Source organism: Erithacus rubecula (genome assembly GCF_903797595.1).
Source record: "Erithacus rubecula genome assembly, chromosome: 28".
NCBI lineage: Eukaryota > Metazoa > Chordata > Aves > Passeriformes > Muscicapidae > Erithacus > Erithacus rubecula.
Window position 1 is genome coordinate 5,146,018 of NC_136680.1, and position 27,895 is coordinate 5,173,912.

Below are 27,895 nucleotides of genomic sequence, written 5' to 3' on the forward strand. Positions count from 1 at the left end.
CAGGAACCATCCTTGGAATGGAAAATGTGATCCCCTTCCCTTCAAATTATTTTAACTTTGAATATATGGGGCTTTCAGACAAATATATGAGAAAAGGAATAACAGTGCTATAATAGTATATATAGATATATGTATAACAAGGGAAGCAAACAACAATGGCAGCAACAACAGAACCACAGGCCCAGTGATAGCCAGAACCACAGGCCCAGTGTCAGGCAGAAGCACAGCCCCAGGCAGTGTCAGCAGAAGCACAGCCCCAGGCAGTGTCAGCAGAAGCACAGCCCCAGGCAGTGTCAGCAGAAGCACAGCCCCAGTCACAGGCAGAAGCACAGCCCCAGGCAGTGTCAGCAGAAGCACAGCCCCAGGCAGTGTCAGCAGAAGCACAGCCCCAGTCACAGGCAGAAGCACAGCCCCAGGCAGTGTCAGCAGAAGCACAGCCCCAGTCACAGGCAGAAGCACAGCCCCAGGCAGTGTCAGCAGAAGCACAGCCCCAGGCAGTGTCAGCAGAAGCACAGCCCCAGTCAGTGTCAGGCAGAAGCACAGCCCCAGTCAGTGTCAGCAGAAGCACAGCCCCAGTCAGTGTCAGCAGAAGCACAGCCCCAGGCAGTGTCAGCAGAAGCACAGCCCCAGGCAGTGTCAGCAGAAGCACAGCCCCAGGCAGTCTCTTCTCTGGGCTGCAGGCACTCTCCCCTTGGCTGCAGTTCCGGGCACAGCCGCAGGGGCGCTGGCGGCTCCCGGCCGGGCGGGGCGGGTGCGGTGATTCCCCCGCGGCTGCAGGGGGCGCTGTGCTGCGAGCGGAGGGAGCGAGAGCGGCCTCCTTTGCAGCCTCAGCAGGCAGCCGGTCCTGGCCCCGCAGCAGAGGACAGCAAGAGGAGCTGCAGCACGAATCTCTCAGTAGGCAGCTGGAAAGGCAGGGTGTGCAATGTCCCGGAGTAGCAAAGGAAATGTCTGAGGAACTCCTCGGCTGTAGCGGGAGCCCAGGGCTGTCTCGGCCCGCAGGGTGCTGGGTCACGGTGCAGTGAAAAAGCCGCAGCAGCGGCAGAGAAGGGCAGGGCTGGGCAGGGGCAGCCTGGCTCCCGAGCACCGTGGGGAGAGGATCTCTCAGAGGGGGAGAGGGCTCAGGGGTCCTGGGGTTTCCCCTGAGGCACCTGAGTAGATGGTGAAGGTCCTTTCCAATGAGGTAGGGTGTTAGGAAGGTCCCAATGCAATGGCTGCTCGTAGGAGCAAAAGCCTCACTTATTGTAGGGAAAACAGTAAGGATCTAGACTCTGTAGTGGCAGCGATAGGAGCAGCTCGACTGTTCGCTCTAATACTGAGAGAGACAGACAGAATGAGAGAGGCAGAAGAGTTGAGCTGAGCTGAGCTGAGCCCAAGCCCTCACCACCCAGCTAAATCCCGTGATATCTCTGCCCTTCCAAAAGAAAGCCCCCTCAGCTATGAGTGCAGCTGCACCCTTCCTCCCACCTTGGCCACTTGATTTGTCTCTTAAGTAGCAGTAGTTACTGTCTCCTAGCAATAGATGGGAGAAAAATCACTGAGATAAAAAAAAGAACAATCCTAACCTTCAACAGGCTTTCTTTTTATAAACCTGGAGCAGACTGGAGAGGGTAAGGTGTTGCACTTTTCCTTCTTTCCTTGATCTTTAGGGAGGTCAAGAGGAACTTTGGCTTTTCCAGTTCCCTTCCTGATGTCCATGCATTGCCTATGTATGTCTCTTGGGTAGTTTTGATGCTGTTTCCAACCCCCATATTCTTAATTTTTGTTTTTGAACATGATCCAGAAGTTTCCACTCAGTCAGTCTGGCCTCTTGTACTTGCTCAACATTGGGATGGATCACTCTTATACTTGTTCTCTATTGAGCAATCAGAAATTCAGGTGGCTGTTTTGCATCTACCTCAGCTCACTTCTGCTTCTCCTCCAGGCTGAATAAGGCCCTTTCATTCCACTGCTGCTTGTGCTCCAGGCCTCAGACATCTTCATGGCTTTCCTCTGAACTTACTCCAGTGTATCGAAGTTTTTCTTACATTGCAAGGCGTGAACACAGCACAGCACCACTGGTGTGATCTAATGAGTGCCAGGTGAAGGGAGCAATCCCTTCCAAGTCCCTGCCAGGTGCATCTGTCCATGCAGCCCAGGACATCCCTGCAGCAGTCAGGACACACTGCAATGTTCAGTCTATTTATGGTCCACTGAGCCCTCCATGTTCATCTCAGCAGAGCCAGTCCATTCCAGCTTTGGATTCAGTTCCAATCCCAAGGCTTCCTCTACATTACCTACATTTTTTCTGCCTCCCTGTCCTCGGGTTCACCTGATGGGTAACACCTTGTAACACCTCTAGGAAAGTAATAAGGCAAAGAGTGAAGAGATGTAATGCAGAATCCAAAGATTCAGCTGAGATGCAAACCATTTGAAAATGCTGGGAATGTGGAACAGGGCAAACACTTCTGGAAACTGAAAACCTGGATTTTTTTATTAGGGACTTGTGCAGGCAATGATAGGAGGCAAGAATCCCTGTCTTGGGGAAAAAGGCAGGGTTTGAGGGGTGTCCAGTGAACCATAGGTCAAATTATGAGAAACCCATGGGGAGTTTGGAAACTGTCGATCATACGTTTCTGTATGAATGGAAAAGATGTCCTGAGGGGAAGGTAGCAATAGGCAGTGTGAGAAGGAAGAGCCCCCCATGCAGATACTGCTAGTGGGTTGGTGCTCACAGACCAGACAAAGGGAAGCAGCAGGTGCCACCTCCTCCTCTTCCAGGCAAGCATTTATTTATTGCACCTGATGAAGTCACAGAGCCAGAGCAGGTAAGGGCCCTTCTTCAACATACCCAGAGGTGAGTGAGCAGCCACCCTACGGCAGCCCCACGCACACCGGCAGCGGCAGGAATGATGACCGGAGACGTGGCGCCTCCTCCAGCCCGGGCAGCTCCTCCTGTCAGGGATCCAGAGCTTGTTGGGACGGGGAGACCTTTAGCTAGCTGTCCCATGCCATGGCTCTCAGTAGCAAAGGTGGTATCAAACTCGTCTTGATTTTAGAGGTGGAGATTGACAACAAAATTTGTATTCGTAATTTTTCTTTGCTGATTTTCGGGAACATTAGGAAATATTTCAGAAAGGCAGTTCTTTCTGCCGGTGTAGGACAGTCACTCCAAGCCTGCGGACTCCTGTTCGTACTCTGCCCTCGTGTGGAGAAAGGCATCGGAGTCAGACCGGTCGCACCGTCTGAGCACCACCATTGCTCACTGCTGGAATCTGTGCCGTGAGGGGCGACAGAGCCCAGCAGCGCCGAGCGGGTGAGCTGGGACCGCTGCCCTGGGATGACAGGAACCAGCTGTGCAAAGATCTCTACAGCAGGGTGCACAATTCTGGAATTTGTTTCAAAATCCAAGATTTTCAATTTCAAGTCAATATTTTCCATTACAACAACAGTTTTTGAAAGCAGAAGACAATTGAGTTGCACATGTTCACCTCAGCTCTCTTCCAGAGGTAAGAAGATCCAGTACCTTTTATTCCAACAAAATCGTTTAATCTGTTCCTTTAGGTTTGTCTGACACACGTTATGAGATCCTGGTCAAGCGATACCAAAGTTGTAATTCATGGGGAAAAAGTCTGTAAGTGCGAGGCTGCGCGGCCCCGAGATGGGAGGGGGCACTCCGAGCAGCCCGGCCGCAGCTGAGGGGAACCAGCAGCTCAGCCGGACCCCCCGCTGCGGGGCGATCCCGCCTCGTCCGGACTGTCCCCTCACACCCACACGGCCCCACACGGGGCGATCCCCCAGCCCCTCACGGCCCGCCGGCCGTGCCCCTGTGGCCGCCATCTCTCCCGTCCTTTCCCTCGCGCGCCCTCGGCCCCGCCTACCGCCGGAAGCGGCCTCCTCCCGGTATCCCGCGCGCTCGTTCCTTCCGGTGCGGCGCCATCAGTGTGGCGCCATCGCTGCGGCGTAGGTGAGGCCGCCCGGGTCTTTGTCCATCCGCGTCCATCGGGCCCGGACGCCGTAGCCATGGCCATCCGCTACCCCATGGCCGTCGGCCTTAACAAGGGCTACAAGGTGACCAAGAACGTGTCCAAGCCCCGACAGTGTCGCCGCCGCGGGGTGAGTATGAGACTGCTGGCGCGCGGTGCCCGGTGCCCCCGGTGCGCAGCGCGGTTGTGCTCGTGTGTCCGGCCCCGGCCCGCGGGGCTGCGGCTCGGCGCTTTCGCCGTGAGGGGACGGGTTCTAGAGTCTCTCCTATTCTGCCTCTTTTGGTAACAGGCAATCCCCCACAAAACTGCCCGCAATTTCCCACTAGAACCTATCCAGGTCCGATAGATGCGTGTTACAGGACATGCGTGCATGTGGGCCTATTACTCACTCTTACTGAATGCTCTCTGTAGCTGTGGTGTGCAGCGTGTGTTTCTGTGCAAACCCTTGGCAGCTCGCGGTAGCTTTTTCCAAAAAGGCCGCTCCGTGCCAGTGTGTGACACTTCCGGGCCCGAGCCTGAGGACAGACTGGCACACCTGGCTAATGTCTCATGCTCTGCAGGACCTGCCAGGGATCAGGTTTTCCTGGGACACGCCAACAGCATGTTTGAGGTTCTGAGGCCTAGCTGAGTGTCACAGCCCCTTGCAGTCCCCGCAGCAATCTGCAGGTAGTGCCTTGTAACCCGTGTAACCCTTCCCGCAGCGCCTGACCAAGCACACCAAGTTTGTGCGAGACATGATCAGGGAAGTCTGTGGCTTTGCACCCTATGAACGACGTGCAATGGAGTTGCTGAAAGTCTCCAAGGACAAACGTGCTCTGAAGTTCATCAAGAAACGGGTGAGTCAATCAACTAACGATGGTGGCAGAAACTATTATGTCAGTTTTCGTTTTTGTGCCTTCTCCTAGGAATATTTGGCTTTTTAATTAATTACCTTTATTTTTAAAATTTGTTTTGGGAGTTACTGGTGTAATATGCTGGAGTGAAGAGAATGTTCATTGGGGTGGGTGGGAGAGCAGGAGATGGATGCAAAGGTACTTTGCCAGAAAAGCCCCAAGCTCAAGGATTTAGCCTTGTCACGCTATTTTTCCATGGTTTGCGTGTGTGATGTAGGGAAAATGAGAGTGACAGTGATGGAGGTTGGGTGCCATAAGCAAGAGATTTCAAATGAGGTTCCTTGAGTTGCAATGGTTATGAGAGCTGAAAGCAGCCCCTTTGGTGTCTCAAATAACTGTTGAGGTACTACTGAGACATGATGGCAAACTCCAGGCTGGAGGTTGAGTCCCTCTTTCCAGGACTTTACCATGCTGCCTGGTTTTGAGGGATGATGGAAGCGATGCCTGCAGCAGTGTCAGTCTGTCCAGTCTGTGCTGGTAAAGACTGACAGCTCTGCTCTCTCCCTGCAGGTTGGCACTCACATTCGGGCAAAGAGGAAGCGGGAGGAACTCAGTAACGTCCTGGCAGCCATGAGGAAAGCTGCTGCAAAGAAGGATTGAGTTCCACAGGCGGCAACACAATAAAGTCCTTTCTGCCAAAACCAGGGTCGTGAGTGTTCTTGGTACACCTTCAGTGTGTGCTGCTGCTGGATGCTGACAAGGTCCTGAACTTCAGCCATCAAGAATTTGGGTCAGTGGTTTATTACACCTGCAGCTGGAGATGTTGATACTGGTGCTGCTGTGACTTACTCTAGAGACAACTCTCTGTGACTGTGTGCAGCCTCAGGACATGGAAATCTCTGAAAGAATGCCTTTCACCTCCTAGTCTGTCTTTAGACCTAGATGGTGGTAGGAGGGAAGTCAGGTGGGCTGTTGTAAATAGTAAGTACTTTGCACTTCTTCCCCAAGGCACACCAGCCCATTCCTCATGCAGCTTAGTCTGCTCTTGTGTCTCCCTTTGTACCCTCTATTCTGGCCTGTTTTCTGCAGTGTTAGCAAGTCATGAAAGACACTTGGAGTCAAGAAGAGCTCCCTGGACTTCGGTAGCTGGATTCTTTATTCTCCCCTAAGGGCTCCCTTGCTGTGAGACGAGCTGTTCTTGGCTGAGAAAATACTTTTCAACTAGACTATATGCTCTTACTCTTCCTCTCTTTAAATTCCTTTTTCTTAGTGTTGATTGGAAGATGAAGTATTCAAATTCTCTAGCCCCCAAATACATATTTACTGAGGTACAACAGTCATGTCAAGACATTTAATTCCTTTTTTCACTCCCAGAATATGATACAGCTGTTGCAGAGGCACAGGCTGTCTGCAGTGCAGCACAGTGCTGCTGACTGCGATACTGAGCATGTTGCTGTTTGGCTCTGGTCTGCTCTCTTTAAACCTGGAGTTCCTTCTGGTGGTATTGACTTGGTGACTGAACCTGGAGAACCATGCCCCTTTATCAGCTGAAAGTACCAGCTGTGCTGAACTATCTTAGGATTTCAGTGTCCCTTCACCCTAACCCAGGTTTCTAAGCAGAGACAGATTCTGAGAGCTACTTGCCTTCTCCCACATGAGGAATAACAGCTGTGCATCAGCCTAGCTCTGGGTATACTGTTCAGTCCTTTTCTACAAGCCATAGAGAAATATACAGTGAAATAGCTGAAACATCTTCAGTGAGAAGAGACCAGACTAGTCCCACTGCTGGTGGCTGATAACATGACCATTCCTGTGGCAAAATTGGAAATCCTTTATTGATCATAATCCAGTATTAAAGACTGAGAAATACTTTATTCTAACAGAGCCATAATTCATTTTGGCAGCTGCGCAGCAGCAATAGCTTCATGTCCCACTTCAGGATTGTCCCCAGTTACCCATCTCTAGGCAGGGGCTGAGTGCTTAGGGACAGAACTCCTTCCACCCATCAGGGATGACAGTCATCCTCCAGTGAGATGCAGCTGTGGAAATGCTATGTCAAATACCTCTTTATAGTGCTCCACAAAATGTACTTCCAGTCCTTCTGTAATAAATCCAGCAAGGTCATAATAATCCTTTTTGTTCTCTGAAGGCAGAATGATGCAGGTAACACCTGCCCTTTTCGCCTGTGGGGAGAAAAAGTTGGGCTGTCAAGTCCTAGGAATCATTCCATGTACCAGAAACATCCTTCCCTATTTCTGAAAGCAAAAGCAGTTACTTTGGAGCATGATCCAGCTTTACTCTCTTACTTGGGGAGCACCCAGGGCATCCCTGACAGCTATCACTAGGATGAAGCATGTTCTAGATCCCCCCTCAAGCCCTGAAACATACTCTCCAGTGCCATCTCAGATGCAGGGGCAGATTGGGGGGAGGCATTTTAGCTGGTCTATATCAGCAGCTTGGGGGATTGTTTAGAACATTCATACTATTTACAGAGTTTTAGGTATCTGTTTCAGCTCTGATGAAGATAAAGCCTGGGATGAAAGCAAGAGTTAGAAACAGCTTGTCAGACCAACCTACCCCATCAATACCCTTAGTACAATTATACAGAACATTTTGATAGGGACACCATTCCTGGAAGCAGCAGGGAAGCAGAGCTGCCCTTCCCAGCCCAGGTCTGTACCCATCCCTTTGGGGGTGATCCTGGTTAAAGCCTGTGGCCACTCACACTCCTGCCAATGCAGCCAGTCAGTGCCACAGCACTGGTTAGTCCTGTACTGTCACAAAGAACTACTCATTTTTAAGTCATACAAGGAAAAGAAATGACACTGCACAAGGCTGTAGCCCAAATATATCTGGGGACAGAACACTCATGTGAAGCCCCAGCTCAACAGAGAAAGACCTAGTAACATTCTCGACAGAAAAATGTGTGTGGTGCAAGGCTTATGTAGGCCAGAATTGTGCAGGTGAAAAGTAGGGAGAGAGACTGAATGCTTGGAAAGGAATTCTGAAAACTGCAAAGGGATTAAGCCAAAAAATACAAGACACTAAATCTAAGTTCCTTTTATCTAAAACAGACACCAGTATAAAATGTCAGACAAATTCACACTGGAATTAGGGAACAGAGCCTTGATTTTAAGAATGTACCTTAGAGATCGTGTCAAATCTCCATTGGATGCCCCCCTGAAACATGCAATTCAACACAGATGCCCTGGCACAAAGACTGGGGTCACATCCCTTTCCTCACAGCCAGACACACAGCCAAGATCCCCATGTCCCTCTGCAGGTTTTTCCAACCTGAGTATGGAATGAAATCTGCATCCCCCAATGCAAGGAGCAACCCCTCTGGCTGCTCCTTTCCCACTGAGCCCAACCCAGGGCTCTCCTGTGGACAACGCACAGAGACAAGAGAAAAGCTCTTACTGCAATAGTCTTCTCCTTGATTCCACCAACAGGAAGAATTTTTCCAGTCAATGACACCTCTCCAGTCATGGCTACATTCTGCCTCACTGGGCAGTTCATGGCCAGGGACAGCAGAGCTGTTACAATGGTACATCCCGCGCTTGGTCCATCCTTTGGGGTCGCTCCCTGTTTAAAAAACAGAGCACAACCCCCCTGCTCATTCAAGAAGCAGCATAGCCAGACAATACCCTTGTCCTTGTTGTTTTAACACTGTCCACATTTCATGAAGCCTCACAAAGGTTTTTGCACGTGTGAATGATGGAATTCTGCTATTTGAATTGGCTGATGTATTAACAACTGTGACATTCCTGACCTTGTTCATGAGGAATAATCCATGAGTCCCTAATGGTTTCTGGCCTGATGCTACCACCATACTCGCTGGGCTCAGGTCTTTGAGTAAGCAACATCAGCAGGAAAAACAGCACAAACACTTTGATGCTCTTTGTTAGATGTAAGTCAACCACAGAAACAAGGAACAGAAATCAACATCACAGGGACGAGAGTGTCAAGTGTGACAAAGCAGTGGAGGACAATACCAAAAATCATTCAAGGCAGAAAAGATCAGTATATGAAGTCCCACAAAATCCAGGCTTGAATTAGTGACAGTCTGGATTTATCTGAGATCAAACCTCTTTGAGGTAAGAGCAGAGGAAATCAATGTTTGAGAGGGAGTAGAAACAGAGATCATGTCTGCTGTTTTCCTGTCTTTCAGGGCATGAATTCACAGACAACAATGCAGTAGCTGAACAGACACAGAGCAAGCTGCAATGAAGACACTGCACACAGAGCACTCAGCAGTCCAGAAATAAAAGCTGGGGCACAATAACAGCTCAGAATCTGTCTTCAGTAAAGCACCTGCTCAAAGCTTGTCACACAGCATCTGAGCCACTCTGAGCACTGTGTGCATTTATTTTCTGCCCAAATATTGGACAAATGCAATCACTGCCATTACATGGACTAGGAAGCATGGTAGAGAGATCAGTAGTATTTTCAATTATGTGCATATTACTTGAAGCCTTTAAGAAGGCCTGGTTACACAGAGACCTAAGTTTTGATGTCCTTGTAACTTCATCCAAGCATTTATCCAAATCACTATCTCTATGTCATGGTTTCCCTGCCTGCATAACAGGGCAAACAGCTACAACAAAAGCTTAGGTTTCTTCAGAAAATTATCCAAGCCCCTGTATTCTTGCCACATGCTTGCTGTAGAAAATGTCTTCATTCCTGGGGTTTACTTCTAGAAGAGGACATTCTGCACAACATATTTACAAACAATGTGCCTTCCAGCTTTACATCTAGGGGACCAAACCAGCCAGGCTGCTGTGCATGCTCTGTGAACTCTGCATCAGTTTACCTCTGGCACATGCAAGTGGATATGAGAAGACATAAGAAAGTCATTGTTGGGGTCCTTCTGCATCAGAAAGGCTCTTGCAAATGTGTATGCAATTTTGGCACTCTCTTTCATTACATCTCCCAGTTGCCCTGTTACTTCAAGTGACCCATCCTTGATCTCCTTGTCTTTGGGTCGCCTCAGGGATGTTTCAATAAACAGAGTGGAACCTCCTAAAAAAAAGAAAAGAAGAACAACATCTGAAAAATTAAAAAGTTAAAGGAAAATGAAACCAGGTGGTTTTGGTGATGCAGAAGTTTTGTCAGGCATTTGTAACTGATGCTCTCTGATGAGACACTTGTCCTTGAGTAGAGAGCAGCTGAAACCTGTTCTTTAAATACCTTCAGAAAGGCCAGCTAGAAATCTGAACAGCCTCCATTCATTGCCTTTTTTGGACTCCACCTTCTAGAAACACTGATGCAACCCGTATTTAATGGAAATAATCAAGTTCTTATAATGGCTTTTTGTTTCCTCCAGAGACTAAGCTGAGTTCATAAAACATTTTTGGCCACTTCAATTCTCCCATGCCGGGTATCTGTTTATCTTCTCCACCAAACTGATAATTTCCCTCTTAACTACTTTAATTCTACCCAAGGTCAATTTGAGTATGAAGAGGTCATCTCCTTTGCTGTGTGCTGGATTTCCATCCTGCAGCGCACATAAGCCCCCAAGTTACTAGGGGAGAAATCCAATGCAGCAGCCAATGGCACCCACTCAACAGAATGCTGGAGCACCTATACCCTCAACACCAGAAGCCAAGTCAGTGTTGCACATGACTGAGGAGACACAGCATTCCTCATCTGTGCCATGTGTCACAGTGGCACCTCCTGCTGCTCATGCTCCTAATGTATGTAATTTGTATGGGATATGGAGCTTAAAGAGAAAACTTGTGGCCCTAAGCTAAGATGAGCCTGGGTAAGGGATAAGAAAGACTCCCTTCTTCAAGGAAGTAGTATTCAGGATCTAAAGGCCAAAGGAAGTTCCTTTTACTGGTGCTGTAGAAGGTGGTCACTGGACTCAGTTCTGTTTGACTATTACATTCAATTTTTGAAAATTATACAGAAATGTAGACATTAAGCCAAAATTAATTTTGTCTCACCCATAGCTGTCCAGGCCAGACCCATCACCACTCCTGGGGGAGTGGTTTCATACATGCGATCCACGGTGAAGATGGGCTTTCCTACAAACTCCTGCAGGTTTTCAGGTGTTACTTGGACCGTCTCCGCTTCTCCACTCACAATTTTATAGGCAGATTTCCTCAATACCTGGGTGAGATAGTAATTTATCTCTGTAGAAAAAGCTGAGAAGGCTGATGCACAGTGTCACAGTTACACGTAACTTTCCCTCACCTTTTCTACTTGTTTCTGCAGATTCCTCACCCCACTCTCTCTGCAGTACTGCTTAATGAGAACAGTCAGGACATCCGATGTGATTTGAGCTTTGTTTTCATCCAAGCCACACAGAACTCGTGCTTGAGGGACCAAGTATCTCTGAAAGAAATAATGCCCCACATCCTTCTCTTAGTATTTCTGAAAAAAGCCTAGTGGTTCCAACTCACTCAACTTTCTGCTGTTAGCTTAATGCTGCTTTCTGGTGTCCCACAGCCTAAGGAACACTGGAGTTACTCTGTGTTCAAATCAAAGGAACTCTATCCATAATACCTTGTGCCTAATTTTTTTGGACACAGTTAAATGTAAATATGTAAGCCTAAATCTTAAAAAAAGAAAAAAAAATTAACCAGGTGTAATTCACATAAAGCACAGCAGTGATTTCTCTTACCTCTGCAATTGCAAGTTTCTCTTCTGCTACATATCCTGACACATTGATCACTTCCATTCTATCCCGCAGTGGCTCTGGAATGGTTTCTGTTACATTGGCAGTACAAATAAAAAGTACCTGTAAGCATTAAAAGATACTATTAAGAACTTTCATTAACTTGCTGCTTTACTCCAAGTACTAGTCCTTAAGTCCTGCATTTCTCTGTCTGAAAGGCTAGAGCAAGATCAGCCTCTATGTGGAATTAGTTTTTAATAAAAGTTTGAATTTTAGAACTATGGAATAGCATGTTCCCTACCCCCAAAATAAATCTTTAGAAATACATAATACACAAGCTGGGAAATCAGAATGGTTTGATTGGGACCAGAAAATGGGAGATCCAGATCTCAGAAGTTCTTCAACTTCTAGGAAATTGGCATAGAATGACCCAATTATCTATACCTATTCCTAGTATGTCAATTCTGCAATTTATGTCAGCTGCACAAAAAGTGCAACAGTGTGTAAAGATGACCAATTTCAAAAGCTTCATACCAGCATTAGGCCACCTCCCTTGACAGCAGCTCTGCAAAACATCCTATAAAGGAAAACTCTTGCCTTTTCTAGCAGAGACCACACATCTGTTTGTCCCTGGCTCTACAGGGTGTTAGGGCTACAGGACATATGCTGGTAATCGTGTTCTTTCATGTACAGACACTTCAATTAAAGTCAATTCCTGTAGACACATGTGAATTTTCAACTGGATAAAATGTCATCATTTTTTCATGGACAGGAGATCTCTGTACTGATATGCATTCATACATTCTGGCTCTACAACCTCTGCAGAAAAGAGAAATACCTTTGACAAATCCACAGGAACATCAAGATAATGATCCAAGAAGTTAGAGTTCTGTTCTGGATCCAATAGCTCTAGAAGGGCTGAGGATGGGTCCCCTTGATAGCCTCTTCCTATTTTATCTACCTGTGGGAAAAAAGAATTTAATACTCTAAGTAGTCTCCTACCATAATAAATTCTCAAGCAATATTTTTTTCAAGCTGCTATCTGAAAATCTTCATGAGTATTCATTAACATCCAAGACCAGTCTACCACTTTTCTGTGCACTCATCCAAGTCCCCACTACCTTCCTGTACATAACACACCTGAGAAGACACAGGACTTTTGAGCGTTGCAGAAAATCACTATGAAGCCCCAGGCAATGTGCACACTACTGCTAGTGCTAGTGGGCTACTACTCATTAAGTGAGATAAGCTAGAAGCACAGACCAGAACACTTCACAGTGAGTGGACTGGAGTGCTAGCTTAAATCACTTCCCTAATATGCAAGCTCACTCTCCTTTCTTTTCCAAGGTGCAAAAAGCCTCTGCACAGCCATTCAAGCAGAGCCAGACTGGTGACCTAGGCTGTTGTCACAGTCATAAGTTGATTGAGGCTCATGGGGACTTCTTGAAGTCATCTTGACCAACTCTGCTGCTCACATAGATCCACTAGAGCCAGCTGCCCAGGGCCATGGCCAGGGCCATTGACTCTTCCAGCACTGTGAACTCTCCTGAGGATACAAACAGGACCACTGCTTCTTCTCCCTTAGGAGTAGTGTTGACTGGATGGCCTTAATGAAATTTGCTGCTACAGCCAAGGCAGGGCTTCTGGCCAACACCATTCAAGTACCATAACCTACAGGTTCCACTACCTTTCACATCACAATACTCATTGGTTACATCACACTGCAACAGATGATAGTTTATTGGTCCCCCATCCAATTTCCAAGAATCTGCTGTTGGTCCTTCAAAGGTATGGCACATAAGAAGGATAGAACAACATTCAGTCTATTCTGAACACCTGCTTTATATCCTGTCCTAATTTGCTTTTCCACAAACCATTAGGCTGATAGTCCTGACTCATTTATTCTCAAATCAGACCATAAATTGACTGTAAGCATTTATTCCTCAGAGTCTTGCTTTAGACCTACTGGGAGAGTGACTCTTGCTAATAATCACACAGGCAATAGTGGATTTGTGCACAATGACATGCCCACACCTATGCAGGAAATACAAGAACTATGGAAACTCTGAATATTCAGCCAGGTTCATTAGGATCCAAACAGCTGTAATTTCATCTACAATTTTAAAGCTGGAGTCTGTTACAAGGAGAGAAAACAAAGCATCTAAGATATCAGTGTCAGCCAGAGAAGTTGAGAGCCCAACCTCATACAAACAGAAAGAATCTGGGATTTTTAGGAGAGTTCACCTGCTTCATCTTTTCTACAGGGATCACAGATTGATAAAAGTCTTTTAAGAGCAAAACCTAGATGAAAGACCAAATACTTCACCTCATCAATCAGTATAAGTGGATTCTCTGTCTTGGTTTTCTTCAGACATTGGATGATTTTTCCTGGCATTGCTCCAACATATGTCCTCCTGTTTTACCAGAGATCATATTTAGGGAGCCATTGAAAAGCATAGCACATATCAGAGCATACACCACACAGCTGACAGAACAAGCATATCCTGCAAGTCTTCTGGGAAGCAAGTATTTATTTCTTCAACATCTATCAAAAAGCATTCTCCATCATCATATTAAGCATCAAGACTCACCTAGTCTGTTTCTAGTAAAGAAATGACATTAATTTTGGCTAAATACTCCTGGATTACAGATTTATCTTTAGTTTAAACAACTTCTCAATTACAGAAAAGCAAAGAGGTTAGGCTGAGAATAGAGATGTTTGAATTTTCATGGGTTTTGGGTAAGAAGTGTTGGAAGAGGTAACATTTCCCTTCCTCATTTGATAGGGACAAAAAGACCAGTGTAAATCAAAAGATACTAAAGGAACAAACTGTTAATAGCAAAATATAATCATTTTGCTAGAGAATGTTTCTGGTATCCAGAAACAAGCAAAAGCAAAGAGGGTAACAACAGAGTGAAGGCAAAGAGGCACAGAACAGAGAACACCTGAAAAATATAGAAAATATTCATCTCTGCTCTGTGTAGGGCAGAGCCCTGCAGGTTCAATTTACTCCACAGAATGGCTACTCTTACTGGTTTGAAAACATCACTGGTTTTATGTTCAGATGCAGACCCTCTCCTCTGCTCTGGTGAGGCCACATCTGGAGTGTCGTATCCAGTTCTGGACTTACCAGCTCAAGAAAGACAAGGAACTGCTGGGAACACAGGGCTATGAAGATGATGAGGGGACTGGAGCATTTCTCATGGAAAAGGCTGAGGGAGCTGGGCCTGTTTAGCCTTTGGATGACCGAAAAGAGATCTTACCAATTTGTAAAAATACCTGAAGGGTGGGTGCCAAAAGCACAGGACAAGACTCCTGCCAGTGGTGCCCAGTGACAGGACACAGGGCAATGGGCACAAACTGGAACACAGGAAGTTCCACCTGAATATGAGGGGAACCTTCTGTATATTGAGGGAAGGCAGAGCCCTGGAACAAGCTGCCCAGAGAGGTGGTGGGATCTGTTCCTCTGGAGACATTCAGACCTTGTGTGGACACCATCCTGTGTAACCTGCTGTAGCTGAATCTGCTTTAGCAGGGGAATGGTTTAGACAATCTCCAGAGGTCACTTTCAATCCCAGCCATTCTAGGACTTTTGTGTATGTGGAAGGAAAATAAACCTATGGAAGAGTCAGATCTACCAATTTTTTATTCACTTATTGTTCTCCCCATGAATGTTCTAATTTCCAGGTTTTCCTCATGCAGCACCTCCATCCTGATTATTTGGACACCAATCACACCTGAACATACATGTGAAATGACCCTGTTCAAACTGTCAGCATTCTCTAGTTCTGGCATTTACAGACAGGCATGTATTAGCATTTGGCATCAATCCAATGGTTTTGGATAGCTCTCAGCTTTTCAAAGCTGAGAATACACAAGAAACAGGGAGCAACTGCACTTAAAAGCACAAATATAATTATGTTCCAAACTCCACCCTTTGCTATCTTTTTCACTTCTTTCTGTATCTCAAGTCCTGTGAGCAAGGGTTGGCAGAACAGAGATGAAAATTACATACATTGTCCAACTTCAGTTAAGTTCCTATTTACTTTAGTAAAAACTGCTGGGTAGAGAAACTTCTCAAGTTACACTGACCTGTGTCCTTTTATTTCTGCTACATCAGTCATCCCTCCAACACTGAAGCGGAAGTACTCCCTGTTTAGGGCTCTGGCAATGGAACGAGCAATACTGGTTTTGCCAACTCCAGGGGGACCATAAAAACACAAAATCTTCCCCTGGGTGGATCCTCGCAGCTGGCTGACTGCAATAAATTCCTGTAGAACAGAAAAAACACCAACAGTGAACAGAAGGGAACCAACACCAAAACACATTTGTTATCAGGTCAAGCAGTGATTACAAAACAAGCAGCAGTGATTACAAGGCAAGCATCATACACAAAACTGGCCCTCTAAGGACCTGGGGGAGGGGGCAAGGGGAGAAGCCAAGTCAGAATACTGATGTATCCACTTTCCCTCTGGTTATTTACATGCTTGGCTGTTCCCATGTTCTGTGCTCTGTATCATCTCACCAGAAGAAGCAGTCTCTGTCTCTGTCTCTCTCTCTCTCTACTGCCTTGGAGTGAGAGGACAGAGTTCTAGTTCTTGTACCAGCTTCTCTTGTTCCCACCTGAGTCTCTCAAGCTACATGTGAGTATCTCCTACTGTACCACTCCCATGTTCTATGTTCAGCTTGTTTCATTTCACACTTGTTGAGGAATCAAAAGATCACAGTTCAGAACTGAAGCCTCAGCTGGTTATACACTTACAGTGAAGACTGTGCAAGTGGGGAAAAAATCCAGAGAATGCTTCCCTTGGTCACTTACTTGCCCAGCATTAAGTGCAAACCAGAATATTGTGCTTTGAAATGAGTATGCAACTTTCATTGCCACAAGTAATTAAGCACATTAACTGATCAACAGAACATTTGGGTCTTTTGTGCAGCTTTCTGTTTGATGCATGAATTAACACCAATTCAATGGAGACTGCAATCTAAAATACATCCAAAATGCCTGATGTTAAGCAGAGTGTGAAATGGGACACACTGTCTACTCCTGCATTACCAGAATTCTCTTCTTGACGTCATCCATTCCATAGTGATCCTCCTCCAGAACTGCTTGGGCTCTGGCCAGCTCCAGGTTCTCCTCACTACACTTACCCCAGGGGATGGATGTCAGCCAGTCCAAGTAGTTCCGTGTAACACTGACAAACACACAAATCAGAGTGATTTACTAGCCCATGTCTTCCTCCACCACCTTCCAAAACAATCTCATCCACAACACGTGGGATATAAACTACTCATAGAAGTGAGGCTATGTAGAGAGCATCACTATTTGGGCAGTCACTGCTAACCTTTTCCCACAATCTTCAATCCCTTGTCCCTTCCCCCACAAAAAAGCCAAAACCAAAGCATTTTTTCACAGTTTTTGCTTTTCTGAAACAAAGAATCTCCAATATACTGTGAAAAGGCTTAAATTTCTGCACACAACTTCTCTGTACAATTGTTTTGGTGTGGGACTGGCTCCTGTCTGAAAAGAAACAGGACTGCTTACATGGTCTGCATCACATCAACTGCTTGGATCAGGTCATGAAACCTAAAACTAGAAAAAAATTTCTGTCTCCACAGTAAACTAAGACATGGTAGAGATGAAAGATTCCTGGTTCAGAAGCAAGAAAAACCACCTGGATGTACAACACCACAGACAAAGATTTAAGACTAGGATAATGATGCCAGTATGGAAGTTAACAGTACAGATAATCAGCATGGACAAACTGAAGAGAACACAGGTGTGTCAAAGCACCACTCACTCTTCTAAAACTACACACTTAGATAAGGAATTTGATTGAACAGGAAGGTCTGCACAATGCAGTAACTATCAAGTTGTGCAAAATCACGGACACAGGAAGTGTGAGAATCCTGTCTGGGCCCAGGATTCACCTGATGGCAATTGCCATGCCACCAGAGCTTTGGTTTTTTTCCCCCCAAGTACTTCCTTTGCAGTATGGCAACCACTGTTAGAACCCTTAAGCAAAAACAGCAATGCTGCCTGTGAAACACAGTATGTCTTCTCCACAATTGCCAAGACTCTGCTCATCCAAAGGCATGTTTGCCCTCAAACACAGTCTTTTACTCTGTAAAATATACTTTTAAAAGCAGAGACTCAGAACATTAAGAGAGCTGCTAAGTATACCAACTGTTGTATTGTATAGCACACTCTGACTCAAGAGACAAGAAATGTTCAATTCAACTGCAGTTTCTGACAATCCTTGTCATAGAACATGTGTTATAAACTATTCACTCCTTAGCAATTCCAACCCTGCCCAAACACTTCAGGGACCACCTCGGGTAGCTTAGCCAATGTCATGTGTTAGTTTCTCTCACATCTACTGAGGACACCAAAGTACAAGGAAGAGCAAAAACTGAGAGCAGAAAAAGAATCATTGCACAGTTCATGAGGAATTAACTGCATGTTCTATATATCTAGTATCAGACTGCAAGAGAAGGCAGAAGACCTCAAATGGTCAAAAGAAGTAGACTACCTAAGTAAACACAGGCAATTTGGAGAAAAATCCTATCATGTAATGATATGCTCCAAGGGGGGGAGGGGGGAGAGAGAGGGGAGACAGGAAGCCAAGTGCTTCATGGAACTGCACTGATGTTTCACTCTCCCAATGAACCCTGACAGCATGATATGGCCACGGACTCACTTGAATTCTGAGGAGTGATTATCCAACAAGCCCAGCTTGTTCAACTCTTCATCAATCACATCCATGACATGTTTGGGCACTACCAGCTCCTTCAGTCGCTCACGGAATTTCTCTTCTATAGCATCCTTGTCCTCTTTTTCCAGGCCTAGTTCTTTCTTGATGATCTTCAACTGCTCTTGAAGAAGATATTTGCGATGTGTTTGCTTGATCTTCTCCTCAACCTAGACAAAGCAACAAATACAGTAACTAATGTGTTCCTGGTACAGCCCATCTAACATCAAATGTTTCCAGATACTCCTCAGTTATGATGTTCCCAGCAACCAAAAATACTACTTGGAAGTCATCTGCAGTGTATTCTAGCACAACAAGTGACTTAACATCATTCTCCAACATCCTCCATATCTTGGTGGCCTTCACTAGCCATCATTCAGTTCTTCAATATTCTGTTTGTGCTGGGCAGACCAAAAGCTGGGCAGAATAAGACAGATGTGACCTCCTTAGAGAGAAGGCTAACCACTACTTTCTACCTGAGGCCTAACAGGGCAACTGAAGCCCAGTATGCAGTTGGCCTTCCATGCCACAAGGACAGTCTGCTAATTTACAGTAAGCTTCCTGCACATCACGGCTTCAAAGTCCTTTTCTGTATAGCTATTTTCTATCCTGATTATTCCAGGCCTGGTCTGGGACCATGGATTTCTCTTGTCAGAACTTAGGGAGGTTCTTACTGACTCCCCGAGGGGATACCACTAGTAGCTGGCTGAAGTTAGACTTCATCATGTTGATCACAACCTTTCTGCCCATTAGTCTAGACAGTTTTTTCAGCAGCCTCCTACTCTATACTTCCAGTCTGTAACATCCCAATTTAGTCAGAATACTATTATGGTTGACACCAAAGGCCATGCAAATGTCAAGGTATACAACAGGCATTGCTACAATCATGGAATCATTTTGGCAGGAAAAGACCTCTGCGATCATTGAGCCCAAGCCCACCATTAAACCATGTTTCCTTTTTGTGTTCTAGGCCTTCTCATAAGAGAAGACAATTGGGCAGTTTGCTTTTGGAAAATCCCTTCTGGCTGTTCCAAAACATGTCCTTCTTCATTTGCCTGTACAGGACTTATTGGAGAATTTTTCCCATAATCTTCCCAGGGACTGGGGGCAGGCTGGCATGCCTACAGTCTCCTTGATTCTCCTTCTTGGAGATGGGCATGGCATTTACCTTTTTCTGCTTCCCAGGAACCTCCCCCACGACCACAGCGCTTTAAAGATGAGTGAAAAAATAAAATAATAACATTGATAAGCCCTCTCACCATCCTTGGATGCATATCTGCTCCCACAGACTGCATCTGTTCAACTTGCTTAAGAAGTCTCTAAAAATTCCAACCCTGGTCCAAAAGCATTTTCCACTTAACATGAATTCTAAAAGTCCCAGTTACTAGGAATTAACAAATAAAATATGACTCAGTGTACTCAAATATTTGTACTTTACATACTTCACATCTGTACTTCATTACCATTTAGATGCAATTACTTTATTCTGATTTAATCTTACAACAGACAGGAACTACAACAGTTCACAGGAGCTAGCAGAGGGTTGTTTGAAATAACGTGCTATTTACACTAGTACATGCTATATACTGTATTAAGTTGTATACTGGTACACAGATGCTTGGTAAACTGCAGAGCTCTAGATTTATCTTGCATGAAATTACAACTTGGACACAATTTAACAGCAAATGCTATAGCCTCATGGCTTGTTACTTCTACCACGTGCATGAAAAAACACATTTCTAACAGAAGAACAGAAAACCTCACATCTAAATAATGTACCCATCAGAGCATGTACCCACACTAAGCATCACAGTGGTGGACATGGTATAACTATACACAAGGTATTTGTTACTCTAAAAACTCACCTCTCTTCCAAGACGCTGCTGAAGTTTGCTCAGCTCATACTCCTTTTTCAGAAGAGAAAGAGCTTTATAAAGCCGTTTGGGAATCTGGAAATAGCACAAAATTAGTTTTGAGACACCACACTCTTGTAAAGATATATATATATATATAAACATATATGTATTTTTTTCTTTCACAGTGAGAAAGGCAGAATAAAAAAACTCCAACAGGTTGTCTGGGAGAGCTTTACAGCACCTGCAGATGTGGAAAGACAAACATGTAGCAACTCCACAACACACAAAGAAAATGATCTGCCAAAGATGCAGAGCACTCTGATTTACCCACAGTAAATCAGTATTAATGATCTACTGTATCCTTCAACAGGAATCTAGTCACTGATATCAACATATCATCAAAAGTAGCACTGAAGTCTCTTCTGTACTGAGGCTGGTAAAGAAACCATGACATACAACAGATGTACTGATTCTATTTGCATCACTTGAGTTAAAAACTTCATCTTACACTGGTTTCTTCCAAGATGTCTTGAAGCTCGTGTGACTCTGCCCCTGTTAGGGCTGCACCCATGTCACTCAGATAGATAGGGTTATCTACCACACGCTGTCCAGCCTGCATCATCTGAAGTACGGACTCTCTGAAAGCAGAAGGTAAAAACCCCCAAAATACTCTGTAAATTTACATTCAAAATGGAGTATCCTAATTTACTTGTTATGACAGTGCAATAAAATGAAACACAGCTCAGCTTCATAGCAAACTGTTTTTGAAATTTGACTGTATCAATAGTCAGTAACAAATAGATAAACCACTTTGTTAGAGGAATGATCACCAATATATAAAACTAAGTATCTGAAATGCTCTCCAAACAGTTATATAGGACTTTTTCTGCCAGTATTCCAAAACTTTTATCCTGTTTGTAAGACATGGATCAGATCATGATACTTACTGCAGTGAGTTTCACTTAGATCACCTGCCTTAGGACTTAATCATTCTATCTTGTTTCTAAATTGCACATCATGTTTTCAAAACATTGATTTCAACAATGGATGGAGCTTACATCCCAAACCAAAAAATCTATGTGACAATTCAGCAAATATCTCTACTTCATTACAGCAGAAAGGCACGTGGTATAGAAAATGTCAGCACGTTCCAGCCTGAGAATGTGCTGTTCCCAAAGCAGGGCAGCATGGGAAAGACATACCTGTACAAGGGGTTCAAGGCAATGATGTCCCGAATTGTTTTAACAATTTCTGCAGTTAGTGCCTATAAATACAAAAAAAATGTAATCACCAAAAGAATGGAAAAGGATAGGCGAGAACTCCAGCCACTCACTTCAGTGGTGGGCTGTGATGGCTCTTGGTGCTGGGGCAGTTCCCCTCACAGGAAAGGTAACAAGACCCACAGGCTGGCGTTCTGCATGCACAGAACTTGACTGGCTCTTGGCCAGAACATATGATCAGGTTGAACACTCAAGCCACCTTCAAGCAAACACTCTGATAGAGGTCATCAGACAGATTTAAGTAGACCAGTCTCTTCATTCAGCAACTTTTTGATGTCAACATCATTTTATTCTAAGGAACTGAGCTGTTAAAATGAAAATTCTTTACTCCCTAGAAGGAACTAGTTTTTGCAGCCTGAAATTAGAGCCTGATTTTATAACTCTTCCCTTGAAGGAAGACGTGTAGGTGCAATTCTACAGAACATGTCCAAGCTTGTAAACTAATTCACTTACTTTAACCTCTTCTGTGATCTGAAAATCTTCATGAACCACATTCTCTACTTCTACCATGAGAACTTCCTTCGAAGAAGCAGCTACAGGATCTAGTACCAACTCCACAGCTTGGTCCTTTGCTCCAGACTCCTCTTCAGACTCCTTCTTAGATCGCTTCTGTTTCCTTCTAATTTTTTGTTTGTTCTCAGGCTCTTCAGGCTCAACCTCTAGTTGCTTGTTTATACGAATCCTGAAAGTCAAAACAAACCAGCAACAATCAATCTCCCTGTTACATGTGATTTCAGCTCTTCAGCATGAAAAGGAAAGAGTCTAAATTGTATTTTGAACAAGCTAAAATTTAGAAATGAGAGTACATACATTTGTAAGATGCCATGTTTCGTTATTTTGGCTTTTATACAGGAGTTTCATTTTTATGTGTTTTCCTATAAATGCTCCTCAAATCTGATATCCAGTGCAGTTCCTATAGACATGACTGACCAGTGCTCCATATCTCAATCAAATATAAAGACCAATCTTCAAGTCATACCTTAGGAACACCAAACCCTTCCAAGTTATAGAAAAATATTTCTATTCCAAGTAACCCCAAACCAGTAGCCTGTTCCCAAAATGCCATCAAACATGGTTGTGCTTTGATAATAAAGCAGGATATCAAAGACTTCATTTGCAAAGGAGTTGACTTGTGAACTCACATAAATTCAGCTTTGACAGGACTGCACATTGTCTGCTGTCCAGAACAAATGCAAGTGAAGAAAAGTGAGGGGAAGAAAAAAAAGCCAGGCTTCAAAGCAAAACCCACCCTGGATCTGTCTCTTCTGCCATGTTTCTGTCCTTGCATTTTTCCTTCTGATGGAAATTACCGATTTGATGCTTTTAAAAATACCATTTCTTAACTTAGCTAAAAATATCTGGCATAAATGGTTAAAACTAGATTTTCAGCAATAATCATATTTTCTTTAGTTCTGGGCCAAAATTATGTGGGCAAGACATAATTAAAGTTCTGGACCCCTCCACCCCCCATTCTTTTTTTAAACAAAAATACTGGCTTGAATTAGTTCCAGATATGTTTTTCACCATTACTAAACTTTGATATAATTGTCAAAGTAATTGCTAAATATCAGCTTAATGAATGTTTGCTTACATTACATTATAGTTGATATGACAATGACATGCACTGTCTCTCTTGTTTTGCAGCTAACCTGTCACAGCTGTGACAGTACCTGGAATACCCCGACACTCTCAGGATATAGCATGGTAACAAAGCAAAAACTTGCCAAAAAATGCATGTATGCAGTGAAGCTGATAAGGGATGTCTCTGTTTATAGAGAAGTCTGGTGAGATGCAGTGAAGTACAAGTAACCAACCTTCGATGTCCCATGACTATCATACGCAACTTGTCTCCGAGATCCTGCATTTCATGAATCTGGACAAAAGTTCCCATTTGGTATATTTCATTCAGATCCTCCACCACATCGGATTCATTGCTATTGAGCAAAAAAATTGGGAGTAGATAGTTAGAAAGTTGAGATAGCAGGTCAGATTAAAAAAGAAAAAAACCCAATCACTGGTTGCAGAACTTTAAACTGGACTTAGGGGCAAATCCCCATTAATCCCCATTGCTACCACCATGTAACCTCTCTCCAAACCCAAGGATCTGGACAGCTCATTTCCTTCCCAAACAACAACACCCTCTTCTAAAACAAGACTCCAGCTCCCAACAGGGCTGGTGGTGGCAACAGAAACTTTAACAGCATGACCATGGTCCAAGACCAGCCACAATTTCTGCAATGCCATCCAAGGCAGGGCATTTAGGATGATAGCTTTTAGTGTAAATGCAACCTTCGACACCTTATTTTTGTGTTTTTTAACAAGATCAAGAGAAATAACTTACTTGTCATCCTTTTTAAGAAAAACACCAGCATAAGGCTGGGCAAGACGAACTTTCCTCCTCAGCAGTTCAACCAGCTTCTTATTTTTCACCTAGGACAACAGGTATGTAAGAGGTGAATTTTCTGTAATCCTTCCACTCCCAGAGTGTAAGGCCAGGCATGATGACACTCTATAACTAAATTATGAAATTGGAGCTTGTACTGTTCTAGTTTTGTCTCCATGAGAAGACGCTAAAATAGAAGTGGAAAAAAAAGGTAGAGAAACCTGAAATTAAAGTATTTTGAACAAGTCAACTTCCCAGTCAAGATAAGACAAGCTCAAAGGCTGGGGGAGGAACTAGACCTGATCTGTACAAATCTACAAGTGAGAAACCTGAGTTACTTGAAGAGTACTTTGTAAGATTCCTGTTGCTATCGCTGTTCCCCTTCCACACCAGTACATCCTAGCTCTCTGTCCTGACTGGGGCTAGCTCATCCTTCCCTATCAATTGCCTGAATTTTGCCCACAAACTCTAGTTAAAATCCTCTTCTCCAAAGCCTTCTCTACTCAATTCTTCTCCTACACCCACGAGCCTGAGTTCCTGCTTTGAGTTTCAGCCAGTATTTCTTCCTGGCTTACTTCTTCACTCCCCTCTGTTCTCTAGATGCCACACACCACTGGAACAGTTATTACAGCAGGCTGAATCCTCAGTGACTAATAAAATAACTCCTTGTGAATTCTGCTGTCCCATGACCCTGCCAACCATTGAGTGTTGTTCAAAGTGATGGACAAAAAGCTGCACTGCTCAATGCTTTGCTAACAACCAGCTTGGTTCTGGACAGAACAGCACGAGTAATACCACCACTGCTGGCCTACTCTAATCTCAGCACACCAATCATAATTTTGCACAATGTTTAGCAAAATTATGCTTACCAATGTCAGAGACATTAACAGGAATGAAATTAGTAATTCCATAGGCACTGTAGAGACTTGACCTTTTCAGGTAAATTGCAACACAATGAATTCACAGGATAAGAGAGAATATTTAACAATTCTGTGAGACATTGTTGACTTGTGCATTGAAATTGATGACTTTTACACGTAAGTCTCATAAGACTGCATGCTCTTAATAATATATAATCTCCTTCCCCTGACACATCTATAAAGGCACTAGAAGCTGCACATACTAGATTTCGACATGTGGAAAAATACTATATAGTATATATACTATATATACAGACATATATAATTCTAGAAATAACATCGTGCTAAATAATACTACAGGAACAAGAAAATATTGGTTTATTTCATATTACATTTACTTCAAAATCAGACTGGCAATACACCAGAGGCACAAAAATAAGTACTTGTTCCAGAATGGGTTTCATTTCAGAAGGAAAGAGGATTTCTGGCCTGTAAGCTCAAGTCACATATCAGTGATATAATTTACAGCCCTTATAATCCTTATGGGGTGCAGAGGGAAAAGATCGTACTCTGAAACGCTGACTGCCATCCCCGTCCCTCAGCACCCTCTCCCACTGCAGCTGCACTGCTCTACACCGAATTCCTGCTTAGTCCTCGCAGCTCTCAGCCCGCGGCCTTCACCAACACGAGTCTCGGTGCTCTGACACCAACCCATGGATCCGAAACAAGGACACATTTGCTTAACCTTCATCGGAGAACACAAAGAAAACAGCGAACTTCGAGAGAGTGTGTGTGAATCGCCGGCCTTCTCTGTTAGAAGCAGAGCTGCTGACGCAATAACCGTGAAACATCAAGCGGCCCAAAAGAAAACGTTATCCCGACAGGACCCCGTTACACAGCTCAGTAAAGGCCGAGCAGCGGCCGCCCGCTGGAGGTCACGCACGCGGCTGCCTTGCTCAGCAGTTCAAGGAACCTGCCAAGGCAAAGAGAGCGGCCCGGAGATGCGGCACCGCCGGCGGCGGGGTCAGCCGGTGACCCTCACACGGCCTGGGGTGACACCAGCCCGGGACCCCCGCGAGCCAGCCGAGAGCGCCTCCCGCCCGCGGCCCCGGCAGCTGCGGCCCCGGCCGGGCCGGCGGAGCCCCGGGGCTCGGCTTCAGCTCACCTCGATGATCTTGATGAAGCGCGGGAAGACGGGGTTGCGCGTCACGGCGATGAGCGGGACGTTGGGGAAATGCTCCGGGACGAGCAACGGCGTCAACGCCGTTATGACCGGTCCAGCCCCGCCGCTCTCCGCCCCGCCACCGCTGCCGCCGCCGCCACCGTCCTCGCCGCCACCTTCCAGTGCGTCGCCACCCGGCACACCGCCGGGACTGCGCTGGTGCCAGCGCGGGCCGGCGCTGAAGGCGGCGCGGGGCGGCGGCGTGGAGCCCAGCGGGGCCGGGACAGCGGCGGCGGGGGCCCAGAGGCGGCGCCGCGCAGGCCCCAGGGCGGGCCCGGTGACCACGGGCCGCCAGCGCCCACAGAGCCGCCACCAGCGCGCCGCCGCCATGCTGCCGGCGCGCGCGCCACACTTCCGCCCTCCCGGCAGCGCCGGCCCCGCCCGCACGGGGTCGCGTGGCGGCGCGCACGTCCCAGCCCGCCCATGAGCGCGGGTTCGAGTCTCGGTCCCGCTCGCGGTCCCGATCCCGGCAGGGCGGGGGTCGGAGAGGGGGAGGCGGCCGCCGTGAGTGTGACTTTGGCCCCTGCCCTTTTCTCCTCGGTTTCCTGCAGTCAGTTGCCCAAACAGCTCCCGAGTATCTCCAAGGATGGAGACTCCATAATCTCTCTAATCGCCCTATGCCACTGCTCCAACAGCCTCTGTAAAAAAGCCTTTCCTGATATTTCGAGGGAGTCTCCCTTTTTGTGCCTATTGCCTCTCGTCCTGTCACCAAGCACTACTGAGAAGAACCTGCCTCTGTCTTCACACCTCCCCTAGGTAGGTATTGCTCTACATTTATGACACCCCGAGCCTTCCCTTCAGCAGGCAGCAGTGCCAGCTCCCCCAGCCTTTCCTCAGGGGAGATGCCCAGTGCCGCCATCGTCTCTGCAGTGATGAACTTGGCCGAGCTCCCCATGGCAGCCGGGAGCCCCGAGCTGCAGGCGGTGGCGGCCGTGGCCTCAGCAGTGCTGAGGGGAGGCGCCGGTCCCTGAACCTCTGCAGGACAGAGGCAGGGGCTCGGCTTCGGCTCAGGCTCCGGCAGAGCCCTAAGGTGCTCCTCCACAGAGCTGTTCTTCCGCAGCTTGGCCCCCCTGTGTCCCGGTTATTTCTCCCCAGGTGCAGGACATTGCATTTCTTTTCGCTCAACTTCATCATGTTCCTGTCAGCCCATCTTTCCATCCTGTTGAAAGATTAAATTAAATTTAAAGATTCAAGGGAGCCTTGAGAGTTCTCACAGTGGTACTTGGTGGAAAGACAATAGGCAATGGACACAGATCGAAAGACAAGAAATTCTATTTAAACAAAGAAAAGCATTTTTACAGTGGGGGTGATTGAGTGCTGGGACAGTGGGTGGAACCTGCATCCTTGGAGATGTTCAAAATCCAATCAAAGTCCTGAGCAGCCTTCACAGGTTGCTTCTGCTCTGAGCAGAGGGTTTGGCTGCAGCTTGCCAGGCCCCCCAGCCGCGTTTGAGGCAGCACACGGGAGCCGCAGGCTGGCACAGCAGGAGGGGTGGCAGTGCACACACCGCAGGCACTGTTGGCCTTGGGGCCCTGGGCAGCCTGCCGTGGGACCCACGCCTCAGTGCCCAGCACCTGCTGCTCTCTGACTTCTGAGGCTGTGCTCGTCCTCCTGCCGTGCTGTGGCACTGGGGATGCCCTTTCCCCAGCAGCCCTCGATTCCTGTCTCTTGGAAGATTATTCAGCAGATTCCTGTCTCTTGTCTTAGAAGACAAGAAAAAGGGATATCAAGGGGAGGACAAACAGCTTTCACTTTGTGCAGATGCCATGCTATTCATGCAACCTTTTAGCAAGTAATATAAACCCTTTATTGTTTAAGCCTCTGGGGCCTCTTCCACATAATCTTTTTTGGGGGTGCATTTTCCAGATGGAAGTATGTGCCCATGTAATTTCTGGTGCAAATGATGCAAACATAATGTACCTTTGTCAATTTGTGGACATATGCCAAAGATGGCATCAAAGGACAAGCTTTAGGGAAAGGCCTTGTCAAAATCTGAGATTAGGATTTGACCCATGAGGTAGGCACATGGAGATAAGAAAATATAATACATCATGTGAAAAGTAATGTCTGTGACTTTGGAAGGTCACATTCCCAAGGAAAAAATAATAGAAAAAAAAGACATAA

General features: G+C 45.9%; 2 protein-coding genes across 2 annotated transcripts; one reads left to right on the forward strand and one right to left on the reverse strand.

The window, feature by feature from the left end:
* Nucleotides 1–3,884: 3,884 nt before the first annotated feature.
* Nucleotides 3,885–5,496, forward strand: RPL36 (ribosomal protein L36). Its single transcript, XM_079328096.1, has 3 exons — nt 3,885–4,092; nt 4,664–4,798; nt 5,366–5,496. Exons 1-3 carry the CDS (start codon nt 4,000–4,002, stop codon nt 5,453–5,455), a joined length of 318 nt encoding a protein of 105 aa, XP_079184222.1. The 5' UTR covers nt 3,885–3,999; the 3' UTR covers nt 5,456–5,496.
* Nucleotides 5,497–6,608: 1,112 nt separating this feature from the next.
* On the reverse strand, nt 6,609–26,147 carry LONP1 (lon peptidase 1, mitochondrial). The gene is made up of 18 exons (XM_079328086.1): nt 25,715–26,147; nt 23,648–23,736; nt 23,121–23,240; nt 21,760–21,988; nt 21,229–21,290; nt 20,535–20,664; nt 20,036–20,119; nt 18,120–18,340; nt 16,475–16,613; nt 15,511–15,689; nt 13,744–13,831; nt 12,256–12,378; nt 11,424–11,540; nt 10,994–11,134; nt 10,744–10,909; nt 9,609–9,817; nt 8,216–8,380; nt 6,609–6,978 (listed from the first exon to the last, which is right to left on the reverse strand). The coding sequence occupies exons 1-18, from the start codon at nt 26,099–26,101 to the stop codon at nt 6,814–6,816; spliced, it is 2,814 nt and encodes a 937-aa protein (XP_079184212.1). The 5' UTR covers nt 26,102–26,147; the 3' UTR covers nt 6,609–6,813.
* Between the last annotated feature and the right edge of the window lie 1,748 nt (nt 26,148–27,895).

Coding starts and splice junctions, on each gene's coding strand:
- RPL36 (XM_079328096.1), top strand. CDS start 4,000: ATGGCCATCCGCTACCCCATGGCCGTCGGCCTTAACAAGGGCTACAAG. Junction 4,093..4,663: donor GACAGTGTCGCCGCCGCGGG/GTGAGTATGAGA, acceptor CCCTTCCCGCAG/CGCCTGACCAAGCACACCAA. Junction 4,799..5,365: donor TGAAGTTCATCAAGAAACGG/GTGAGTCAATCA, acceptor CTCTCCCTGCAG/GTTGGCACTCACATTCGGGC.
- LONP1 (XM_079328086.1), bottom strand. CDS start 26,101: ATGGCGGCGGCGCGCTGGTGGCGGCTCTGTGGGCGCTGGCGGCCCGTG. Junction 16,614..18,119: donor AATCACTCCTCAGAATTCAA/GTGAGTCCGTGG, acceptor TGTGTTTGTCAG/TGTTACACGGAACTACTTGG. Junction 11,135..11,423: donor AGAAACTTGCAATTGCAGAG/GTAAGAGAAATC, acceptor TATTTCTTTCAG/AGATACTTGGTCCCTCAAGC.